General features: G+C 45.9%; 1 protein-coding gene across 5 annotated transcripts in view; it reads left to right on the forward strand.

The window, feature by feature from the left end:
* The window catches only part of PLEKHH1 (pleckstrin homology, MyTH4 and FERM domain containing H1), a 106376-nt gene that overhangs the window by 10362 nt on the left and 77373 nt on the right, over positions 1-18641 (forward strand). For 2 of the 5 annotated variants that reach the window (XM_075613505.1, XM_075613507.1), the window contains exon 2: positions 10938-11120. The exons of 1 other annotated variant lie outside the window; for it this stretch is intronic. In XM_075613505.1, the coding sequence (XP_075469620.1) occupies positions 10980-11120 (141 nt within the window). In that variant the 5' untranslated portion in view covers positions 10938-10979. The remainder of the gene's footprint in view (positions 1-10937; positions 11121-18641) is intronic. 2 more of the 5 variants (XM_075613506.1, XM_075613512.1) reach the window with 1 other exon arrangement.

Here is an 18641-nt window from a genome sequence, read left to right on the forward strand (position 1 = left end):
TTAGATTAGTTTAAGGAAGCCAATTAGGTACGTTTACCTGTTTACAATAGGCTATTTTTTGGTTGGTTACATGGTATTGCACCTTTAAAACATGGATCAGCTCTTCTTGATTTGTAATTACAAACCCTCTACAGTAACTGTACCCCGATAACTGGAGTAACTCCTATGTTCTGGTCCTTTATGTCAGGGGTGCGGGAACTTATAAGTCTGCGCCCCCTTGTCTGCTCGGACCCCCACCTCTCCCCCTTACCTGTTCTCCGGCGTCTTCTGACGGCACGACACCATGTGCGTTGCAACGTCATGTGACCCGCAGCGTCATTTGACACCACGTCGCCACAGGCCACTGGCGACCAGTTAAGGAAACTTACAGAGGCATCGCGCGCTCCACTGGCATTTAATTGAATTTCTTTGGGTTAGAGCGCAGGGCCTCTGTAAGCGTCGTGACCCCCCAGAAAATCTCGCGCCCCACAGTTTGCGCACCCCTGCGTTATGTGATTACCAGCACTCATTGTTCGGAGCTTTGAACCGACAGCTAATATGGGAAGCTGGCAGCTGGTGGTGATGGTGACATACTTACTACAGTAGATGTGCAAAATGTTTCTATCCAAGAGATTTTGCCACCACTCCTATCGTGTGTGTATATAACTATATGCCTAGAAATAATAGAATACAAAAGGTAAAATTCTTCCATCGGAGGTTTTTCACTTGCATGTAAGCACCTGTATTCTGCCTTGACTGAGGAATTCAATAGTGCCTATTTCAGATGCTGTGTATGTTCAAGCGTCTCTAGTAATTGTTTACCTCAAGGGGGGACTCACTTTTAATACCTTTTAGGGTATTAAAAGAATGTCATAAGGCAGCGATGGCCAACTCCAGTCCCCAAGGGCCACTAACAGGTCAAGTTTTGAGAATAGCCCTGCTTCGACTGAGCCACTGATTGAGCCACCTGTGCTGAAGCAGGGATATCCTTAGACCCTGACCCTGATCTGGTGGTGGCCCTTGGGGACTGGAGTTGGCTACTCCTGTCATAAGCTATACACGGTAAGTAGCACATCACTATCACATTGTAGTGTCTTGCCTTAAACAGTACAAGAAAGTACTGTACGTTGAAGAGAAACTGCTAGACACTACATACATAAAGGTTACATATAGTTACATAGTTACAGTACATAGTACATTAGGTGGAAAAAAGACCTGCATCCATCAAGTTCAACCTACACTATGCTACATTTTCGGTTTGCGCCCCTCTGTCTGCTCTCCCCCCCCCCCTCCCTGCTCGCACGCCCTCCCTTTCCTGATGTCTGGCATGGGCGGCATCATGTGACCCTGTGGCGTCATTTGACACTGCGTTGTCATGGCGCCGCGTCGCTACAGAGCAGGTAAGAGAGTTACGGAGGCCTCGCGCACTCCATTTAATTTAAATGTTGTGGGGAAGAGCGTGGGGCCTCTGTAAGCGCCGCCCACCCCCCAGAAAATCTTGCGCCCCCCAGTTTGCGCACCCCTGATTTAGCCGACAATACAATTTAGTGAATAATAATTTTTTTCCTTCGATTGTAACCATCAAAGAAATGACTTGATTTTGGGGAGAGGGGGTACTGCGGCCTTATCCGTGGCCACTCCATCGGAGACCTCATCCCGGTCACCCCCCCTGAAAACAAGCCAGTGTGCCGGTCTGTGTAAAGGTTCAGATAATAATGGTCAATGATCCGATGTTGAGTTTGGTTGTAACCGCATATTATTTTATTGTTATTATTATCCTTTATTTGTAAAGCGCCAACATATGCCACTGCGTGGTACAGTGGGGGGGTACAGAGGGAAAGCAATGACGTAAACTGAATGACAAACAAATAAGGACAAACAAGCCCAAACAGATACAGAAGGTAACGCGGGCCCTGATCCCGAGAGCTTACACTCTAGAGGGAATAAGGGACAATGATGAAACAAAAGGTAACATAGCTGCTCTTTCCAGGGGTGGAGTATGTCTCAGGATAAAGTATGGTCCAGCTGCACTGCTGGATCAAGTAAGGTTTGAGGGAGTGGATATGAGGGGGTGTAAGATAGCATGGAGATTGGTCGTGTGTCCCCCCCCCCCTATTTTATAGAATGCTCATTTGGGACAAGATATCCCCCGTAACACTTTGTGGGGTCTGGCACTACCCGGGCCCCATGGTCTAGTGCAGGGGTAGCCAACTCCAGCCCTCAAGGTCAGGTTTTCAGCACAGGTGGCTCAATCAGTGGCTCAGTCATCTGTGCTGAAGCAGGGATGTCCCGAAAACCTGACCTGTTGGTGGCCCTTGAGGACTGGCATTGGCCGCCCCTGATCTACCGGCTACTCCATGGGCTTGTAGCTAGTTTTCTAGGGGAGATGGCGTTCTGAGCTCCTGTGAACATGACCTGTTTGTCATCAGAGATGCGCGATCACGTGATCACGCTCGGAGGACCGGTCATGTGATCGCCGTGCCGTGGGCACTCTCAGGGTTAACCGCTGACCTCCCTGCTAAGTTTGCCTACAATGCAACATGTTTATTTTTCATTTTTATTTTATTCGCTGCGTAGCCACCAGGCTCCGGATTTAGCGTTTGATACCGGTGTCTGATAAAAACAATCTAATCTGTTGCAATGTCCCCAATTCCCTTAGAAGGATTTGTGCAGTGTAACAAAAAGCTGCAGTGAGAAGAATGCGTGTTTCTTATTTCCAACAAAGAGAACATTCATATATAATAATAATAATAATAATAATAATAACCGCTTCATTTATTGGTATGCATAACTGGGCCGACGTGGTTTTCCATACAAGGAATTTTTCATTATGGAAATGTCTGTTTTTAACTTTTTGGGATGATTGAACCCGGATTTGTTCTCAGCCCTGTTATGTCAGCGCTCACGTATTTTCAGTGATTCTCACTGATTTGGGAGTCAGTCTCGTTGGTTTTTACCCGCAGCTCCCGCATAGGGGCCTATTCTCGTAGCGCCGAAGTGTGTCACTCCGCTTCCCAAGTTCCGTTTCCGATTGGATGGGCATTCTCTGCTATTCTGTAAACGCTACTCCACCGGACGCCTTCCAGCCCGGCGTAGTACATTTGGTTTCTTTGCAGTCTTTTCACGCTGCAGACCAAGCAATATCCTACATGTGTGTGTGTTTTTTTTTTGTTTTTTTTAAATCAGTTCTGTACTATGAGAAAATACTTGTAGCATTTTTTAAACAAGTCTGAATGACATTTTTTAATGTATTATAATATAACAAGCATTTTTTGTTTCTATAGCAACCATTTACAAAGTCACATCGCCTTCCTTTTCTGAAACAGGCTCTGGCACACCCCTTTTTGAGCCCTGCCTTCTCTCTAGAAGTGCACCAATTGTATCTAGTGACTGCCTGGTCACATGAACATCCCCACAGAACTTTGCATCTTTGGTCCTCTTCTGCTGCACTGACAGCCATTTAGTGAACCCCTGAGCCAAAAGGAGAACGGCTCGATCGGCAACTTTGCTAATTACTCATTGTGTGGATTGTATTGATGCACATATTAAAGCGGGGGGGGGGGGGGGGGGAAAGAGAATTAAAACAAAAAACCGGCAGCTTGGACTGCTGCTTTCAATTGAATGAGCTGTAAGGTGTGTTCCACGCCAAGAAGATGCCTTATGGAGTAAAACGCGTAAATATGGTTCATTCACTTTAATGGTGGCCATATGGTGCCTTCCAACATGGAAGAGGCCTTGCGAAGTAGCGCCGTTTAGTACATTTGGCCCGTAATGACCCTGGTATATTTTTCTATGACGTACAATCTGAAGTTTATTTCTTCCACACATGTCGTTGAAAAGAATCCAATATACTGACGTTATATATTTTCCCTCTCTCTCTGTGTAAAGTTTAGAACCAGCTTGTACGTTCAACTGTGGATGACCTTCCAGAAAGTAATACACATCATTTATATATCGGGGGGGGGGGGGGGATACTGCAGAAACACCTGCTGCTAGCTTTTGTGTCCTGTTTGAAAAGATGACGTAAGCCGCTTTAGAAATTCCCTGCGAAAAAAGCCAATCGTCCCTGCGATTTGTGTGCAGAGAGGGGGGTTCTGTGGCTGGCTGCTCTCCAGGGCTGAGAGATGAAGGTCACTTACTGGCAGAGTGAACAAACTTAGTGCAGGAGAGAACCATGCTCTCCAAATCATCGTTCTTGTTATCTCCCCCAAATGTTTTTAAGCGTCGATTTTTCATGCCCTGTAAATATTCGGCATTCCTAAAAGTATACAGTGTATGTTATGTGTCAGCTATTCAGCTGCACAAATACATCAGTTTAAAGAAATTGCAATTTTTCTCTGTGATTTATAGCCTTATATTAACTAACTGCCGCAGTTTTTCAGCCAGGAGAATTTATTAGAAAGACTAGATATAATTCATATTACATGAAGGGGCATAGGATAAAAGTGAATTAAGGACAGTAGTGTATGTAATGGATCAAATGGAGCTGCCTAACACTTAACATTTACTTTTTCCATCCCTTCCCCATCTCGGCTGTTCAATGATAGGCGAAAGTAAGGACGTTTTATATATATATTAGCTGTGCCGGGCGTAACATTCATTAAACCAGCGATGTGCAAACTGGAGGGCGCGGCCCCCCTGAGGAGGCGCAAGATTATTTAGGGGGGGCATGGGCGGTCAGGGCCGCCCACATGGGGGGTTGCCGGGTCACACGCCGTCCCCTCAACAAAACTGGTCACCACAGGTTGGGGAAGTGTGTGTGAGAGTGTGTGTGTGTGTGTGAGCGAGAGTATGTGTGTGTGTGAGAGAGTGTGTGTGTGTGTGTGTGTGTGTGTGTGTGTGTGTGTGTGTGTGTGTGTGTGTATGAATACAGACACCAACCCACTGTCAGTCAACCACCCTAGTGTCAGTCACCCACCCACACAACCTGGTGTCACCCACCCACACACCCTGGTGTCAGTCACCCACGCACACGTCACGCGTCACGCACCTCTCTCTCTCTCTCAGAAATCCTTAGCCTTTTAGATATTTGACCTTATCAGCATCTTTACTTTGCAATACAATATGCATTCAAAATAAATATATCCCAAATTATGTTTTTAACATTCCCTTTGAAAAAGTTTGTCTTTTTTCCTATTGAACAGACATTTAGCGAGAAATATCATCCTCGCAATACATTCCTGATTATTGTTATCGTGGAAAAGGTTATTGCCCGGCCCTAACCCGGGACAGTGATGTACAGAATCAGTGGTCAGAGTCACTGTTTCTGATTTGTGAAGCTGATGGTGGCTGCAAACCACACACAACTAGGCTGTGGTGGGTGAAAACGTGACAAATTGAGTATACTCTAATTGTGCATGTATTTGGTCATCCTCATTTGGGGATCAAGATGTGTGTAGGTGTCCCAGATTTGCAAAACTTCCATTCATTTGTATTTAACATAGATATTGACTGCAGATAAGAACCATTTGGTCTGCAGACCAGACTTTTGACTGGTACAAGAAGAGAAGGAAGGGAATAAAGGGGGGCTATGGATCTCCCCCACTTCCTACATTAAAAAGAATTCTATGTTTATGTTACAGATTGAATAGCAATAGTTTTTGATGCTGTGATATGCGCTAGCCATGGTTTCCATACCGTGTCAAACTGAAAGTGTTTCCTGTAACTCATTAGCTCTTCCAATCCCCCTGAGGAAGCACTGTGTTGGAGCGAAATGCGTAGGGCGTAATGAGGCATAGTAGGAAGTTGAGGTTAGGCAGTGAATATGCCGTTTTGAGCTCTGCGAGAGAAAAATCGAGGCAGCCAGAGAGTTGAGAGAAACGGTGAATGTTTCTATCCATGCTGGAGAGAATCGAGAGGCGTTGATCTATCTCTTTATGGCTCTAAGAGTTGGATAACTTGGAGTGATGACTATTATTTAATTTTACAGGCAGCTTAGCACAAACATACCTAGGGAGGTGATTTTATCCTGTCAGGGAATTTCCCCTCTAGCTCTCTCATTTCTCCGGTTCCTGCCCTATCTCACTAGGTAGCTTGTTGCAATAAAACTTTGTCTCTGAGTAAGCCACGCTTCCTATCAATGGAAAAATATCCCATTTACACTTTTTGACCACAGGTTTGGCTATACTCCAACGCTGTGTATATCAGTGGTGCTCAACTTCAGTCCTCAAGATCTCCAACAGTCCTCAAGACCCCGTCAGTCTTGGACTGAGCCACTGATTGAGCCACCTGTGCTGAAGCTGGGATAGCCTTAAAACCGGACTTGTTGGGGGTGTCTTGAGTAGTGGAGTTGAGTGCCCCTCGTCTATATCATTATATCCTTACGCTGCCCTGCAGAAAGTAGGCTGATATGTTGAGCCCCACAAGCTCAGTATCTCAGTATACAGTAACACCAATATGACATAAAATACAGGGTTAAACTCAGCACATACTGTATTCCTGTCTTTACTGGGCTGCATGGAACTGCCTGCCCTTCTTTTCATTTATATGTGACATTTTCAAGTGTAAATAAAAGCTACGTTTTATGATGGCCTATGGGTGCGCTCCGGAGTGACCTCTCTTTGCTGTCGGTCTCATTAAAGACCCTCTATCCCAGTATATGATCCCCAAACCAGTTCACAGTGCCACACCCCTCCCCTGACGTGATTCAGCAGCCGGAATAAGGCTATTCCTTCCATTTGAAGTTGATCAAATATCGTAGTATTATTTCCATAGACGTAGGTTAGTTGAGGAGTTCTTCTCTTGATAAGATGTGTAATGGGCGGATTTGTTGCCGGTTCTAATTGGCCGCAATCCAGCATCTACTACAGGGCCGAGCAACTTCAAAGGCCACCAACAGGTCGAACTCTGAGCCACTGATTGAGCCACCTGTGCTGAAGCAGGGATATCCAGCAAACCTGACCTTTCGGTAGCCCTTAAGGACTGCAGTTGCCCACTCCATATCTACTAGCACACACAATTTGCACCGTCAATTATGTGTAGAGACTCCTTGATCAGATTTGTTTGGTAGCACGGACCATGCGCTCAGAGAAGCTGTGGCCCCCAAGACAGCACTTCGGAGATGACATGCTGCACTTCCCACCGGAATAGTTCTAATTGGATTGAGTTCTTTTTTTATTTAAATGCGTGACTGTTTTTGATTTTTCATATGGTTATTTACCGACTATATAATAGTGGGGAGACCTTTTGCGTTTTCTGCAATCTGGGTCTGTGGTTCTTTGAAGCTGCAGAAGTTTGGATCAAAGGCTTTTCGCTGTGATGCCTGTTAGTGGAGAAATTAGCGAGTTCTTCACAGATGAACTTATAATGTGTAGAGACTTTAATATGTCACAGTTCTCGTCACCCAACTTAGCAGATCAGAGATATTTTTGAAACAACTTATTAGTTCAGTTGACATCCTTCCAAAGATAAATTCACCCTTAAAGCAACTATCTTATGTATGTCTTTATTTATATAGCGCCTGCCAGGTACTTCACAGCAGTAATATAATAATATAACACGTAATGGGAAGAAGCGCTTTCAGACATTAAAGTAACATTGGGAAAAGAGTTCCTGCCCTGAAGAGCTGACAATCTAACTGTATCTGTATTTATCTGTAGCTTGTGTTAAAGAGTCCGTTTTTTGCATTACTCCGGCTCTGCTGCATTCAGCTTAAAAACTGCTAATATTTACCGGTCAGGCTAATAATTATTACTTTGCAAACAAAGCCCAGATCAAGAAGAGCCATTTGCCTGGGGCTCTGAGGACTGACAGGCTTAGCACTAAAAGACATTAGATAAATATTGTAAATCCCCTCCAGAGCATTTGGAAATGTTAAAAGTTTTAATCTTATACTATATTAGTGAAAGCACACACACACACACACACACACACACACACACACACACACACACACACACACACACACACACACACACACACACACACACACACACACACACACACACACACACACACACACAGCAGCTCTATACACACACACACACAACACAGCAGCTCTATACACACACACACACAACACAGCAGCTCTATACACACACACACACACACACACACACAACACAGCAGCTCTATACACACACACACACAACACAGCAGCTCTATACACACACACACACACACACACACACAACACAGCAGCTCTATACACACACACACACAACACAGCAGCTCTATACACACACACACCCTCTGTCCGCCCCCCTCCCCCCCCCCTCACGTGCGCCGTCCTGCACTGGCTCCGGACGGGAAGCGCGGCCCTCCTACCCCAGCCACTCCCTTACCTCCCCGGCGCTACCACCCGCTCAGGTAAGTCACTGTGCGTCCCGCCTCAGCCTCTGGCCCACTGCGCGTCCCGCCTCAGCCTCAGGCCCACTGCGCATGCCGCCTCAGCCTCAGGCCCACTGCGCGTCCCGCCTCAGCCTCAGGCCCACACACACAGGGCGCTTCCTACCGCCGCTCAGCCAGACTCCACTTCCCCCCCCCCCTCCCCTTTCTCCCCCCCCGCTCCCCTTTCTCCCCCCCCCGCTCCCCTTTCTCCCCCCCCGCTCCCCTTTCTCCCCCCCCCCCCCGCTCCCCTTTCTCCCCCCCCGCTCCCCTTTCTCCCCCCCCGCTCCCCTTTCTCCCCCCCCCGCTCCCCTTTCTCCCTCCCTGCTCCCCTTTCTCCCCCCCCCCCCGAAACCTTTACAACAAATACTCACCTATTGTTCCACGAGTTATAAATAATACTACCTATTACGCATTTACATCCCGGGCAACGCCGGGTCTCTCAACTCCTCGCCCCAAGGGTGACCAACAGGTCATCTTTTACGGATATCCCTGCTTCAGCACAGCTGGCGTAATCATTGGCTCAGCCGAAGACTGCGCCAGCTGTGCTGAAGCAGGGATATCCTTGAAACCTGACCTGTTGGTCGCCCTTGAGGACGGGAGTTGGCCACCCCAGCTTTAAACAGTGCACTTGAAGAGCTGTGAGGTTTGGAAGACTCTGTACTCCTATGAAAGAGCTTTCATGTCGGCCCCTGAAAACGTTTCCGAACGTACAGCTAAACTTTTGTTAGGGAGAAATAATTGAATGGTGCAGCTAGTTTACTGTGTGTGTTCATGTGTGAAAGCTTGCCACTGACTGCAGGGGATCTGTGTGTTTGTTCACTCTTATTAAATCCCCGGCAGAAAGTCCCTATTCATTAGAGAACATGAATTAATTGATGTGATCGGCATACAATGGGCTGAGTGTCTTTCTGCATGACAGTCACATTAGGTCAAAGTTTTGGCGGCACACAGCGGTATTAATTATGGGAAGTGCAAAGCTAAACGCAAACAGAGATTCATTCACAAAAAAGGAAGACCAATATTATATATATATATAATATATATATTGTAAGTATCTCGGGAAGCAGAGGGTGCCCGAAGCTTAAATCAACGCGGTTCAGCTCCGAAGACCCCCTGCTTCAAACCTGTAATAAAAAATAAATACAGTTACATTATAAAAAAGTCTCATCTTAAGTGAAACTTCTTTGTCTTTGGTCACTGTTTTGTCACAGATGTTGTATTTGTGATGGTGATATTTTGAATTCAAATTCAAAACACAATGTCAGTGGCAAAACGCAAAGAAGTTTGACTTAGAAAGTGCGTGCTCGGCACACTCCTCTGTTTTAGCTATTTGCACTTATATAGTTATACTAACTGTCTCTGTGCGTGCGTGCATGTGTGTGCATGCGTGCGTCTCTTTGTGTGTGCGTGCCTGCCTCTGTGTGTGTGTGTGTGTGTGTGTGTGTGTGTGTTTGTGTGTCTGCCTCTGTGTGTGTCTGCCTCTGTGTGTGCCTGCCTCTGTGTGTGTCTGCCTGTGTGTGTGTCTGCCTGCCTCTGTGTGTGTCTGCCTCTTTGTGTGTGTGTGTGTGTGTGTGTGTGTGTGTGTCTGCCTGTGTGTCTGCCTGTGTGTATGTGTGTGTGTGTGTGTGTCTGCCTGTGTGTGTGTGTGCCTGCCTCTGTGTGTGCCTGCCTCTGTGTGTGCCTGCCTCTGTGTGTCTGCCTCTGTGAGTGTGTGTGTGTGTGTGTGTGTGTGTGTGTGTGTGTGTGTCTGCCTCTGTGTGTGTGTGTGTGTGTGTGTGTATGCCTGCCTCTGTGTGTGTGTGTGTGTGTGTGTCTGCCTCTGTGTGTGTGTGCCTGCCTGTGTGTGTGTGTGTGTGTGTGCCTGCCTCTGTGTGTGTGTGTGTCTATCTGCCTCTGTGTGTTTGTGTGTGTGTGTGTGTGTGTGTGTGTGTGTGTGTGTGTGTGTGCCCCTGCCTCTGTGTGTGTGTGTGTGTCTATCTGCCTCTGTGTGTTTGTGTGTGTGTGTGCCTGCCTCTGTGTGTGTGTTGTGCGTGTGTGTCTGCCTCTGTGTGTGTGTGCCTGCCTTTGTGTGTGTGTGTCTGTCTGCCTATGTGTGTGTCTGTCTCCCAAGCGCCGAGTCCGGTTGCCACTGCACATGTGCGGCGAGACCTGGCAGTGTTTTTTTGCGCATGCGCGAGCACGACAGCAACGCGCGATGGGTGCAAGCGCAATGGCAACGCGCGATGGGTGCAAGCGCAATGGCAACGCGCGATGGGTGCAAGCGCAATGGCAACGCGCGATGGGTGCAAGCGCAATGGCAACGCGCGATGGGTGCAAGTCAACGGCAACGCGCGATGGGTGCAAGTCAATGGCAACGCACGATGGGTGCAAGCGCAACGGCAACGCGCAATGGGTGAAAGCGCAACGGCAATGCGCGATGGACGCGAGCGATGGCGCGCGCCTATTAGTACCATGACATCACTCGTGTTACGGTTTTTCGTTACAATGCAAGGATTTTTCCCCATGAAACCCGCAGGCGCCAGCAAAGAATTTTCACTTAAAAAAAAAAAATGAAACCTGGGTCGCTGCCTCAAACACTGACCTGGAAAGGGATTGCTAATAACCGCGGTGTCGCTTTGATTTCATTTCAGGGCCTTGTTGAGGACCTGCTGTAAGGGACTCATTGTTCAGCCATGGCAGATTTAATGCTGGGGAACGGCCCTGGCACCGACTGGCAGAAGCGCTGTCTCACCCTGGAGACGCAACTCTACAAGTTTCGCCTGCAGGCCAGCAAGATTCGCGAGCTACTGGCGGAGAAGGTGGGAATCTTTACCGTAAGGTGTATTCACTTCCATAAAACGGCGTGCCACACTTTGAGACCCAAACGGTCGAAACAGCTGTCTGTGAGTAGGGCTGCCGGCCTTGCACTTCTTTAACCCCGGCTGTGCTGAAAAGCTGTGTAATACGGCAGGCATAAGCTTACAGGGGTCCCATGTAAAAATGGATAAGTAAACAGTGGCTCACTGTGAGTGCTCATTTGCATATCATTACCCAGAATCCCTGAAGGCTGTGTATGTCTAACCTTTAGACTAACTGGGAAAAAAACGTAATTTTAACCTCACTTAACAATTAAAACGCTTACATCTCCTGAACAGAGCATCAGATTTTAACAATAAAAACAGTTTAGAAAAGGGCAAGGCGAGATCGCGTACACAATATAGTGCAAAAGAAAATGGTGCAGGCATGTGGCCACAAGCTCGGATTTTTACATCTCGACCAGTGGTATAGTCCCATGACACTCCATAATTGGTATGCAGATAGGCTCTTAATTTGAGGTGTAGTCTTATAATGAGAAATCGACTACTTCGGTTGACTATTGAGTTGCTTGCATGGTGACAACCCTGGTTTTAGAGAAGGGGGACGCTGGTTCAATTCCGGCCAGGGCCAATTTCTTGCTTAGACTCATCTGATCGTCATTAAACCAGAGCCAGCAATTCATCCCAGGTTCTATAACTTCCTTGGTGGATCTGATGCCTGGGTAGATATGCTGGGCCTATATTATCTGGGAGTTTGCAATAGAACTGAAATTGTGTGCACCAATGCCACTGTGACTTGTGTCTTTACTGTGTATAAAGGGTCAGTTCCTCCAAGGACCAAAGGACATTAATGGCAGTGCCATGCTTAAGGAATTATTGTACATCTAGGCCAGACGTGGCCAACTCCAGTGCTGAAAGGCCACCAACAGATCAGGATTTCAGGATATCCCTGCTTCAGCACGAGTGACTCAACCTGTGCTGAAGAAAGGATATCCTGAAAATCTGACCCGTTTGTGGCCCTTAAGGCCTGGAGTTGCAGCCCCACCCCGATCTAGGTGATTTTGAGGCCTTTTTTACTCAAATCAGACACCAATAAGTATTTTTAGAAAATTGTTTTAAAATGTAGTTTGTAAAACTGAGACCTGGGAGGGGTGTGAGTTCCTTGGGCTGCTCCCTTCTGTTAGATATCCCTGTGTGTTCAACAAGAGTTTGCGCAGGCAGAGCCTCCCTGTCCCCCTTCCCTTATCTTTATGGGCAGTCTGATAAGGACAGAATGGGCTAAAGGGAAAGAAAACACATGTGCTAGCAACATGTTGCATGTCCCACTGAATTCTATAATAGCATGAAAACCTTATGCAGTCAGATCATACTATTTTTAGATTTGGGGTAATTTTGTCCAGATGAATTTTGAATTAAACACTTGCATACGTGGCTTTTATACTCTTCTGCTTTGAACGTTTTTAATAAGGTAAATTATAATTGTCAATCACAATACGAAAGGGCCCATTGCTAGATTGAGTTAATTATCCAATAGATATGGGACTTGAGGAAGTTTTACTGCAAGTTTCAGGAGGAAACTACTGCCTAATTATTGAAAAGGATCGATATCTATCTGGCTAATGTGTCACTGGGGTTTTGTGTTTGCCTTCCACTGGATCAATATACTGTAAATACAAATATAGGATCAGTATCTGTCATCTAAATGTTAGCACAGGTTAAATTTGATGGACATATGTCTTTTTTCAACCTCATCTACTATGTAACTATGTTAGTATGTCACTATGATGTCATGTAACTTCTTATAAGTATTCTTGTGGTTTCATTATTCTTGTATGTGGTGAAATAGAGAAAGATGGCTTTATGAGATTATAGAAAGATCAAAACAAATCACATATCTTTATTGGCTCCCTGATTTGGACTGACAAATTCCCCCTACATTCAGAGGTCCCTAAGAAAGGTATTTGCAATTAATCATCAAAGAAGTAAAAGAAGCCGAATCTTTGACTTTAAAGCTGCAGACCAAGCAATATCCTACACGTATTTTAAAAAATATATATACAAATCAGTTCTGTACTATGAGAAAATACTTGTAGCATTTTTTTAAAACAACTCTGACATTTTTTATGTATTATAATGTAACAAGCATTTTTTGTTTCTATAGCAACCATTTACAAAGTCACATCCCCTTTCTCTTCTGAAACAGGCTCTGGCACACCCTTTCTTGAGCCCTGCCCTCTCTCTTGCAGTGCACCAATTGTATCTAGTGACTGCCTGGTCACAAGATCTTGCCCACAGAACTTTGCATCTTTGGCCCTCTTCTGCTGCACTGACAGCCATTTAGTGAACCCCTGAGCCGAATCTTCGCCGATCGATCACAGGAGAACGGATTGATTGGCAACTTAGCTAATTACTTATCATTGTGTGGATTGTATTGAAGCTAGTGATGTACCGAGCAACGGGTAATTACCCGGTACCCGGCTTACCTGGCGTTTTTTCAGCTACCCGGACATTACCAGGACCCAGCAGCAGTGGGATGGGCCCATCACCGGGTAGGAACCAGCGTTGGGTAATATCACTATAAATAAAAATACTTGCTCACTTACCTGCAGCCAACGATGGAAGGTGAAGAAGACGGGTGAGGAAAACCGCGGCAACATCTGGGAGCAGGAGTGTTCCTATTGATTGGACAGCCGGCTCCTCCCCGTATGTCCAATAGGAACGCTCCGGCTCCGGTCACATGGTTCTCCGGCTCACACTGGTATCAGCTGTGTGCTGTATTCCTGCTGCAGACGTCGCCGTGGCCTTCCTCACCCTGCAGGTAAGTGCCGTCCGGGTAACCGGCTACTCAGCCGGGTAAAATTATTAATTTATTAATTTTGCCCGGGTACCTGTTACCCGGTTTTCAGAAAATGTTGGACCCGGTATAACACTAATTGAAGCACATATTAAAGGGGCTAAAAAAAAAAACCAGGAGCTTGGAATGCTGCTTTAATAGATTAAAGACACACATATTATGTACAAAAGGTTGTTTTCTGGCCAGCTAAATTGGACTGCACGTTTAAATATTCAGCCTGCTTGTTAGACAGCTGCCATACGGCTGGGATAAGGTATTCCAGAGCTAGCAACAAACTGTGTATAATAGTCGTTTCATCCTTTTTAACTTCTCCGCTTAGCTGCTTGAAGTTGCTACAGGTGAAAGCAGGGGGTAGCTAACTCCAGTCCTCAAGGGCCACCAACAGGTCAGGTTTTCAGGATATCCCTGCTTCAGCACAGGTGGCCCAATAAGTGGCTCAGCACCTGTGCTGAAGCAGGGATATCCTGAAAACCTGACCATTTGGTAGCCCTTGAGGACTGGAGTTGGTCACCCCTGGGTTAAAGGGACGACAAGTCCATTGGACACAGAAAACTCTCCGTGGCATTTCCCGAGACCTCACACAAGATCCTCCAGCCTTTTTTTTTTTTTTCTCACCGGAGTCAAGGTCTGGAAAACAAGACAAGGAATTTGAACTGATCTTGGCAGCCGGGGGTTGCCCCACTCCCTCGGGCAGAATGAAACACGTGTTACAGGAGCTATCCATGCAATATCCTACGTGTGGGTTTTTATTTTTTTACAGATCAGTTCTGTAGTAATAGATAATACTTTAAAAAAATTTAAATTATTATTCAAATCTTAATGCCGTCTTCAATATACTGAGCATCCTGTGATTTCTATAGCAGGTGTAGCACACCTCCCCAGCAGTGCAAGATCTTTGCAACACTTTGCTGCTTGTGATAATTTGTTGCCAATATTCCCAGCAGTTTGAGCTGCAAACTGTAACAATAATGTTACCTTTGTGATATAAGAATACATTGTAGCTGTAGAGTTACATTGACAGAAGGATTGAATGTATATATATATTAGTGAGGACTGCTTCTTCAAAGCAGAGATCTCTTTAAGGAATAAATATTCACGGCCCCATGCGACGCGCTGCTGTAATATAAACGTCCTATTGTGTTTCAATGTTCAGTTCCACTTAGGACCAAACTGAACGAATGACAGTGATATCGTTCTACTTAAACGAGGTCATTCACGCCTGTAAAACATGATCAGACACGCAAACGTGTGCGCAATGTTTCAAAATGCAACTTTCAAGGTTTTTTTAAGTGTAAATTTAGAGGGATTTCACTTCCCTTATTTATGACTTTGGGAGCCACACAATAACTGATTTGGGGAAATCTCTGGTGCCATTAGTTCCTGTAATGCAGGGGCGGCCAAATCCAGTGCTCAAGGGCCACCAACAGGCCAGGTTTTCAGGATATCCATGCTTCAGACAAAGGATTCAAGCGCACATACTGTTTGAGTGAAACCCCAGTGAACACGCTGGTAATATAATAATAATAGAATATGCTATATTACATAAGGAAGTGGTGCAGCTCCAGAAAAGGGACTCAATCCAAAGTCCAAATGGGTCTCTGAAGCAGGAAATCAAGAGCGCAAATACTCCCCCCAAAAATGTGAAAATAAACAAGAAAAATATGGTGGCATATTGTGCAGCAAATTAATCAGTACAGTGACACTTCATAAGTATCTCACTCACAATTGTGAAGATAAATATAGGCGCCGGTGGTGTGGTTGTCCAAGTCACCAACTCGTGGTAGAATTCTTCAACAAGCTTTGAATAACGTCCCTCAGGAACAGGATAGGGAGATGGAGTAGATTCCCATATGTGGAGGGACAGAACAGAGAGGACACAAATAGTGCAGTTTTTTTAATATATATAGAAACATAAAGGTAATACACTTACAAAAGTGCTGTAGGTACAGGCAAATGGACCACCCTGGGAACCAGTTGAGAACTGCAACACCCCATCCTGATACGAACACCTGCGGTGGCCGGCCACAGAAAACCATGTCCAAATACAGGAAGGGGAAAGAACCAAGAGAACTTGGCCCAGGATCCTCAGAGTAGTTCACCACACACCTTGGGGGCGTCTCTAAATGGTCTGCACGCTCACCCTACGCGTTTCACTCGTTGAGCTTCATCAGGGATTTTTTAACCTGGGCCAAGTTCTCGACTGAAGTTCTCCTTGTTTGAAGAATTCTACCATGAGTTGGTGACTGAACAACCGCACCGCCGGCGCCTATATTTATCTTCACAATTGTGAGTGAGATACTTGTGAAGTGTCACTGTACTGATTCATTAGCTGTTATTACACTATAACTGTTATTATAACTATAGCTGTTATTACAATATATTACACTATATTTTTCTTGTTTTTTTCACATGTCCTTTGGGAGTATTTGCACTCTTGATTTCCTGCTTCAGTATCGTGCTTCAGCAAAGGTGGCTCAATCTGTGGCTCAGCCTTCGACTGAGCCACCTGTGCTGAAGCAGAGATATTCTGAAAACCTGACCTGTAGGTGGCCCTTGAGGACTGGAGTTTGCTGTCCCTGATGTAATAGCGTACCAAACCCTGCTGTTATTGGAGTGGTTGGATAAGCCTTTAAAAATTCCGTTTTTAGAAGTGCTGCTCGAGAAGTGCATTTTTATTGCCCTGTAGCTTCCTATTTTGGAGAGATATTGATAAACATTTATTGCATGGGGCTATTAAATATGGCCACCGTTCTAGGTTTAAAAAAAACAAAAACTGCTGCATAACCCATCCCTGATCACTGCAGGTTTCTAAATTGTAATGCGTTATTTCCTCACGGAGGTTACTAAAAACTGCGATAGCGCCATTCCGGTGCAAACGCACAGAAACCCCAATTAAGGCAATGGGACTTTCCACGAGATGTAGAATAAGGATCTTCGTCCCTAACTAACCCCTATATATAAGCTGCATCTATAGTCATATTTGTTGTAAGATCTTTATTTCGCTTGGCAAGCCCCCAAAAAATCATATTTGTTAAGGTGCAATCCCACACAGCAGGACAAAGATGTACACTTTGTCAACAATTTAGCAATGTAATTGGCTCATTAAAGCAGGGGTGCACAAACTTTTCAGTCTGCGCCCCCATGCCTGCTCTCCCCCTTCCCCCCCTGCTCGCGGCCCCTTCCTTACCTTGTCTTTGGCGTTAAAGTACGCTGTGGGGTCACGGGACAAAACATGACATCACGTGACCCCCGCAGGGTCATTTGATGCCGCATTGCCATGGCGACGTGTCGCCGAAGACAAGGTAAGGTTAGTTGCAGAGGCCTCACGCGATCCCCCGGCATTTAATTTAAATGCCGTGTGGAAGAGCGTGGGGCCTCTGCAACCACCGCTCCCCCCCCTGGAAAATCTTGCGCCCCCCAGTTTGCGCACCCCTGGGTTATAAAGCAATGGAAAGTAATAGTGATAGAAAATGGTGACTTCTTTTGTTTCTCTGGGAAATATTTACACACGGCATTTCTTAGGGGACCTCTGAACGTGTTTGTCAGCCAAGTGTTTTCTTTCCCCTTATCCCCCCTGTCCTTATCAGAGGGCCAATAAAGATAAGGGGAGGTGGGTCTCTGCCTGTGCAAACGCTTGTTGAACACCCAGTGACATCAGAGAGAAGGGAGCAGCCAGAGGAAATCACCCCCCCTCCCAGGTGTCAGCTCATCATCTTTACAAAGTAAAATATACTTATAGGTGTCAGATTTTGGGTAACAAACATCAACCACCCCGATATGACCCCTTAAACATGTCACCGCCGTTAGTGCACTTTGGTCCCAGTAGGGGCTGCCGCTGAAACAGATGTTTTGAATACCAGAGAATGAGTTACACTGCTAAGTGCTTTCCGTTTAGTTTCCACAGTAATATGTGCTGCTGTCTGCGGATATACCTTTAAAGTCATGTCTAACAGCACATCACACTATATGGGCAGACAAGAAAAAGAAATACTGACGGGCTAGTTATAGCAGCGGTTAATGTAGGTTTCTTCAGGTTAGGGACTTTGTATATTAACCCTTTTGCCACCAAAGGGTGAAAGTTTCCATTAACTAAAATGATCTGTTTGTCTAGCTTCCCTTAGTGCAGGGGGGGCAAACTCCAGTCTCAAGGGCCACCAACAGGTCAGGTTTTAACGATATCCCAGCTTCAGCACAGGTGGCTCAGTCATTCTGAGCTGAGCCACTGATTGAGCCATGAGTGCTGAAGCAGGGATAGCCTTAATACCTGGCCTGTTGGTGGCCCTTGAGGACTGGGGTTGGCCACCCCTGCCTTGGGAGGCGGGGGGGAGTCTTTTATGGAAGATGTCTACACCCTCCTTGTCCAATCCAACACTTGCTAAAGATACCCAGCATGAAAAGTTTCCAAACGTTATGGTGTCTCTTTTGGGCCGAAGAAGGAATTTTGAACGGGCGTGTGGTTAATAACCTGAGAAAGAGCTAAATATCAGTAACACGATCCCAAGTAATGGACTCCCTGGTATCCCTGTGTGTGCCGCCATGTTCAGTGTCCTGCGTCTCTCTGCTGTCCAGCGGTCACCTCCTGTGATGTCATCGATGGCTCTGCCGGTGACGGGAACCATTTGGTAACCGCAGGATGGCGTCTTTGATAAGGATTTAATATAACATTTTTATTTAAGATGGAATTT

Source organism: Ascaphus truei, chromosome 9 (assembly GCF_040206685.1).
Source record: "Ascaphus truei isolate aAscTru1 chromosome 9, aAscTru1.hap1, whole genome shotgun sequence".
Lineage (NCBI taxonomy): Eukaryota > Metazoa > Chordata > Amphibia > Anura > Ascaphidae > Ascaphus > Ascaphus truei.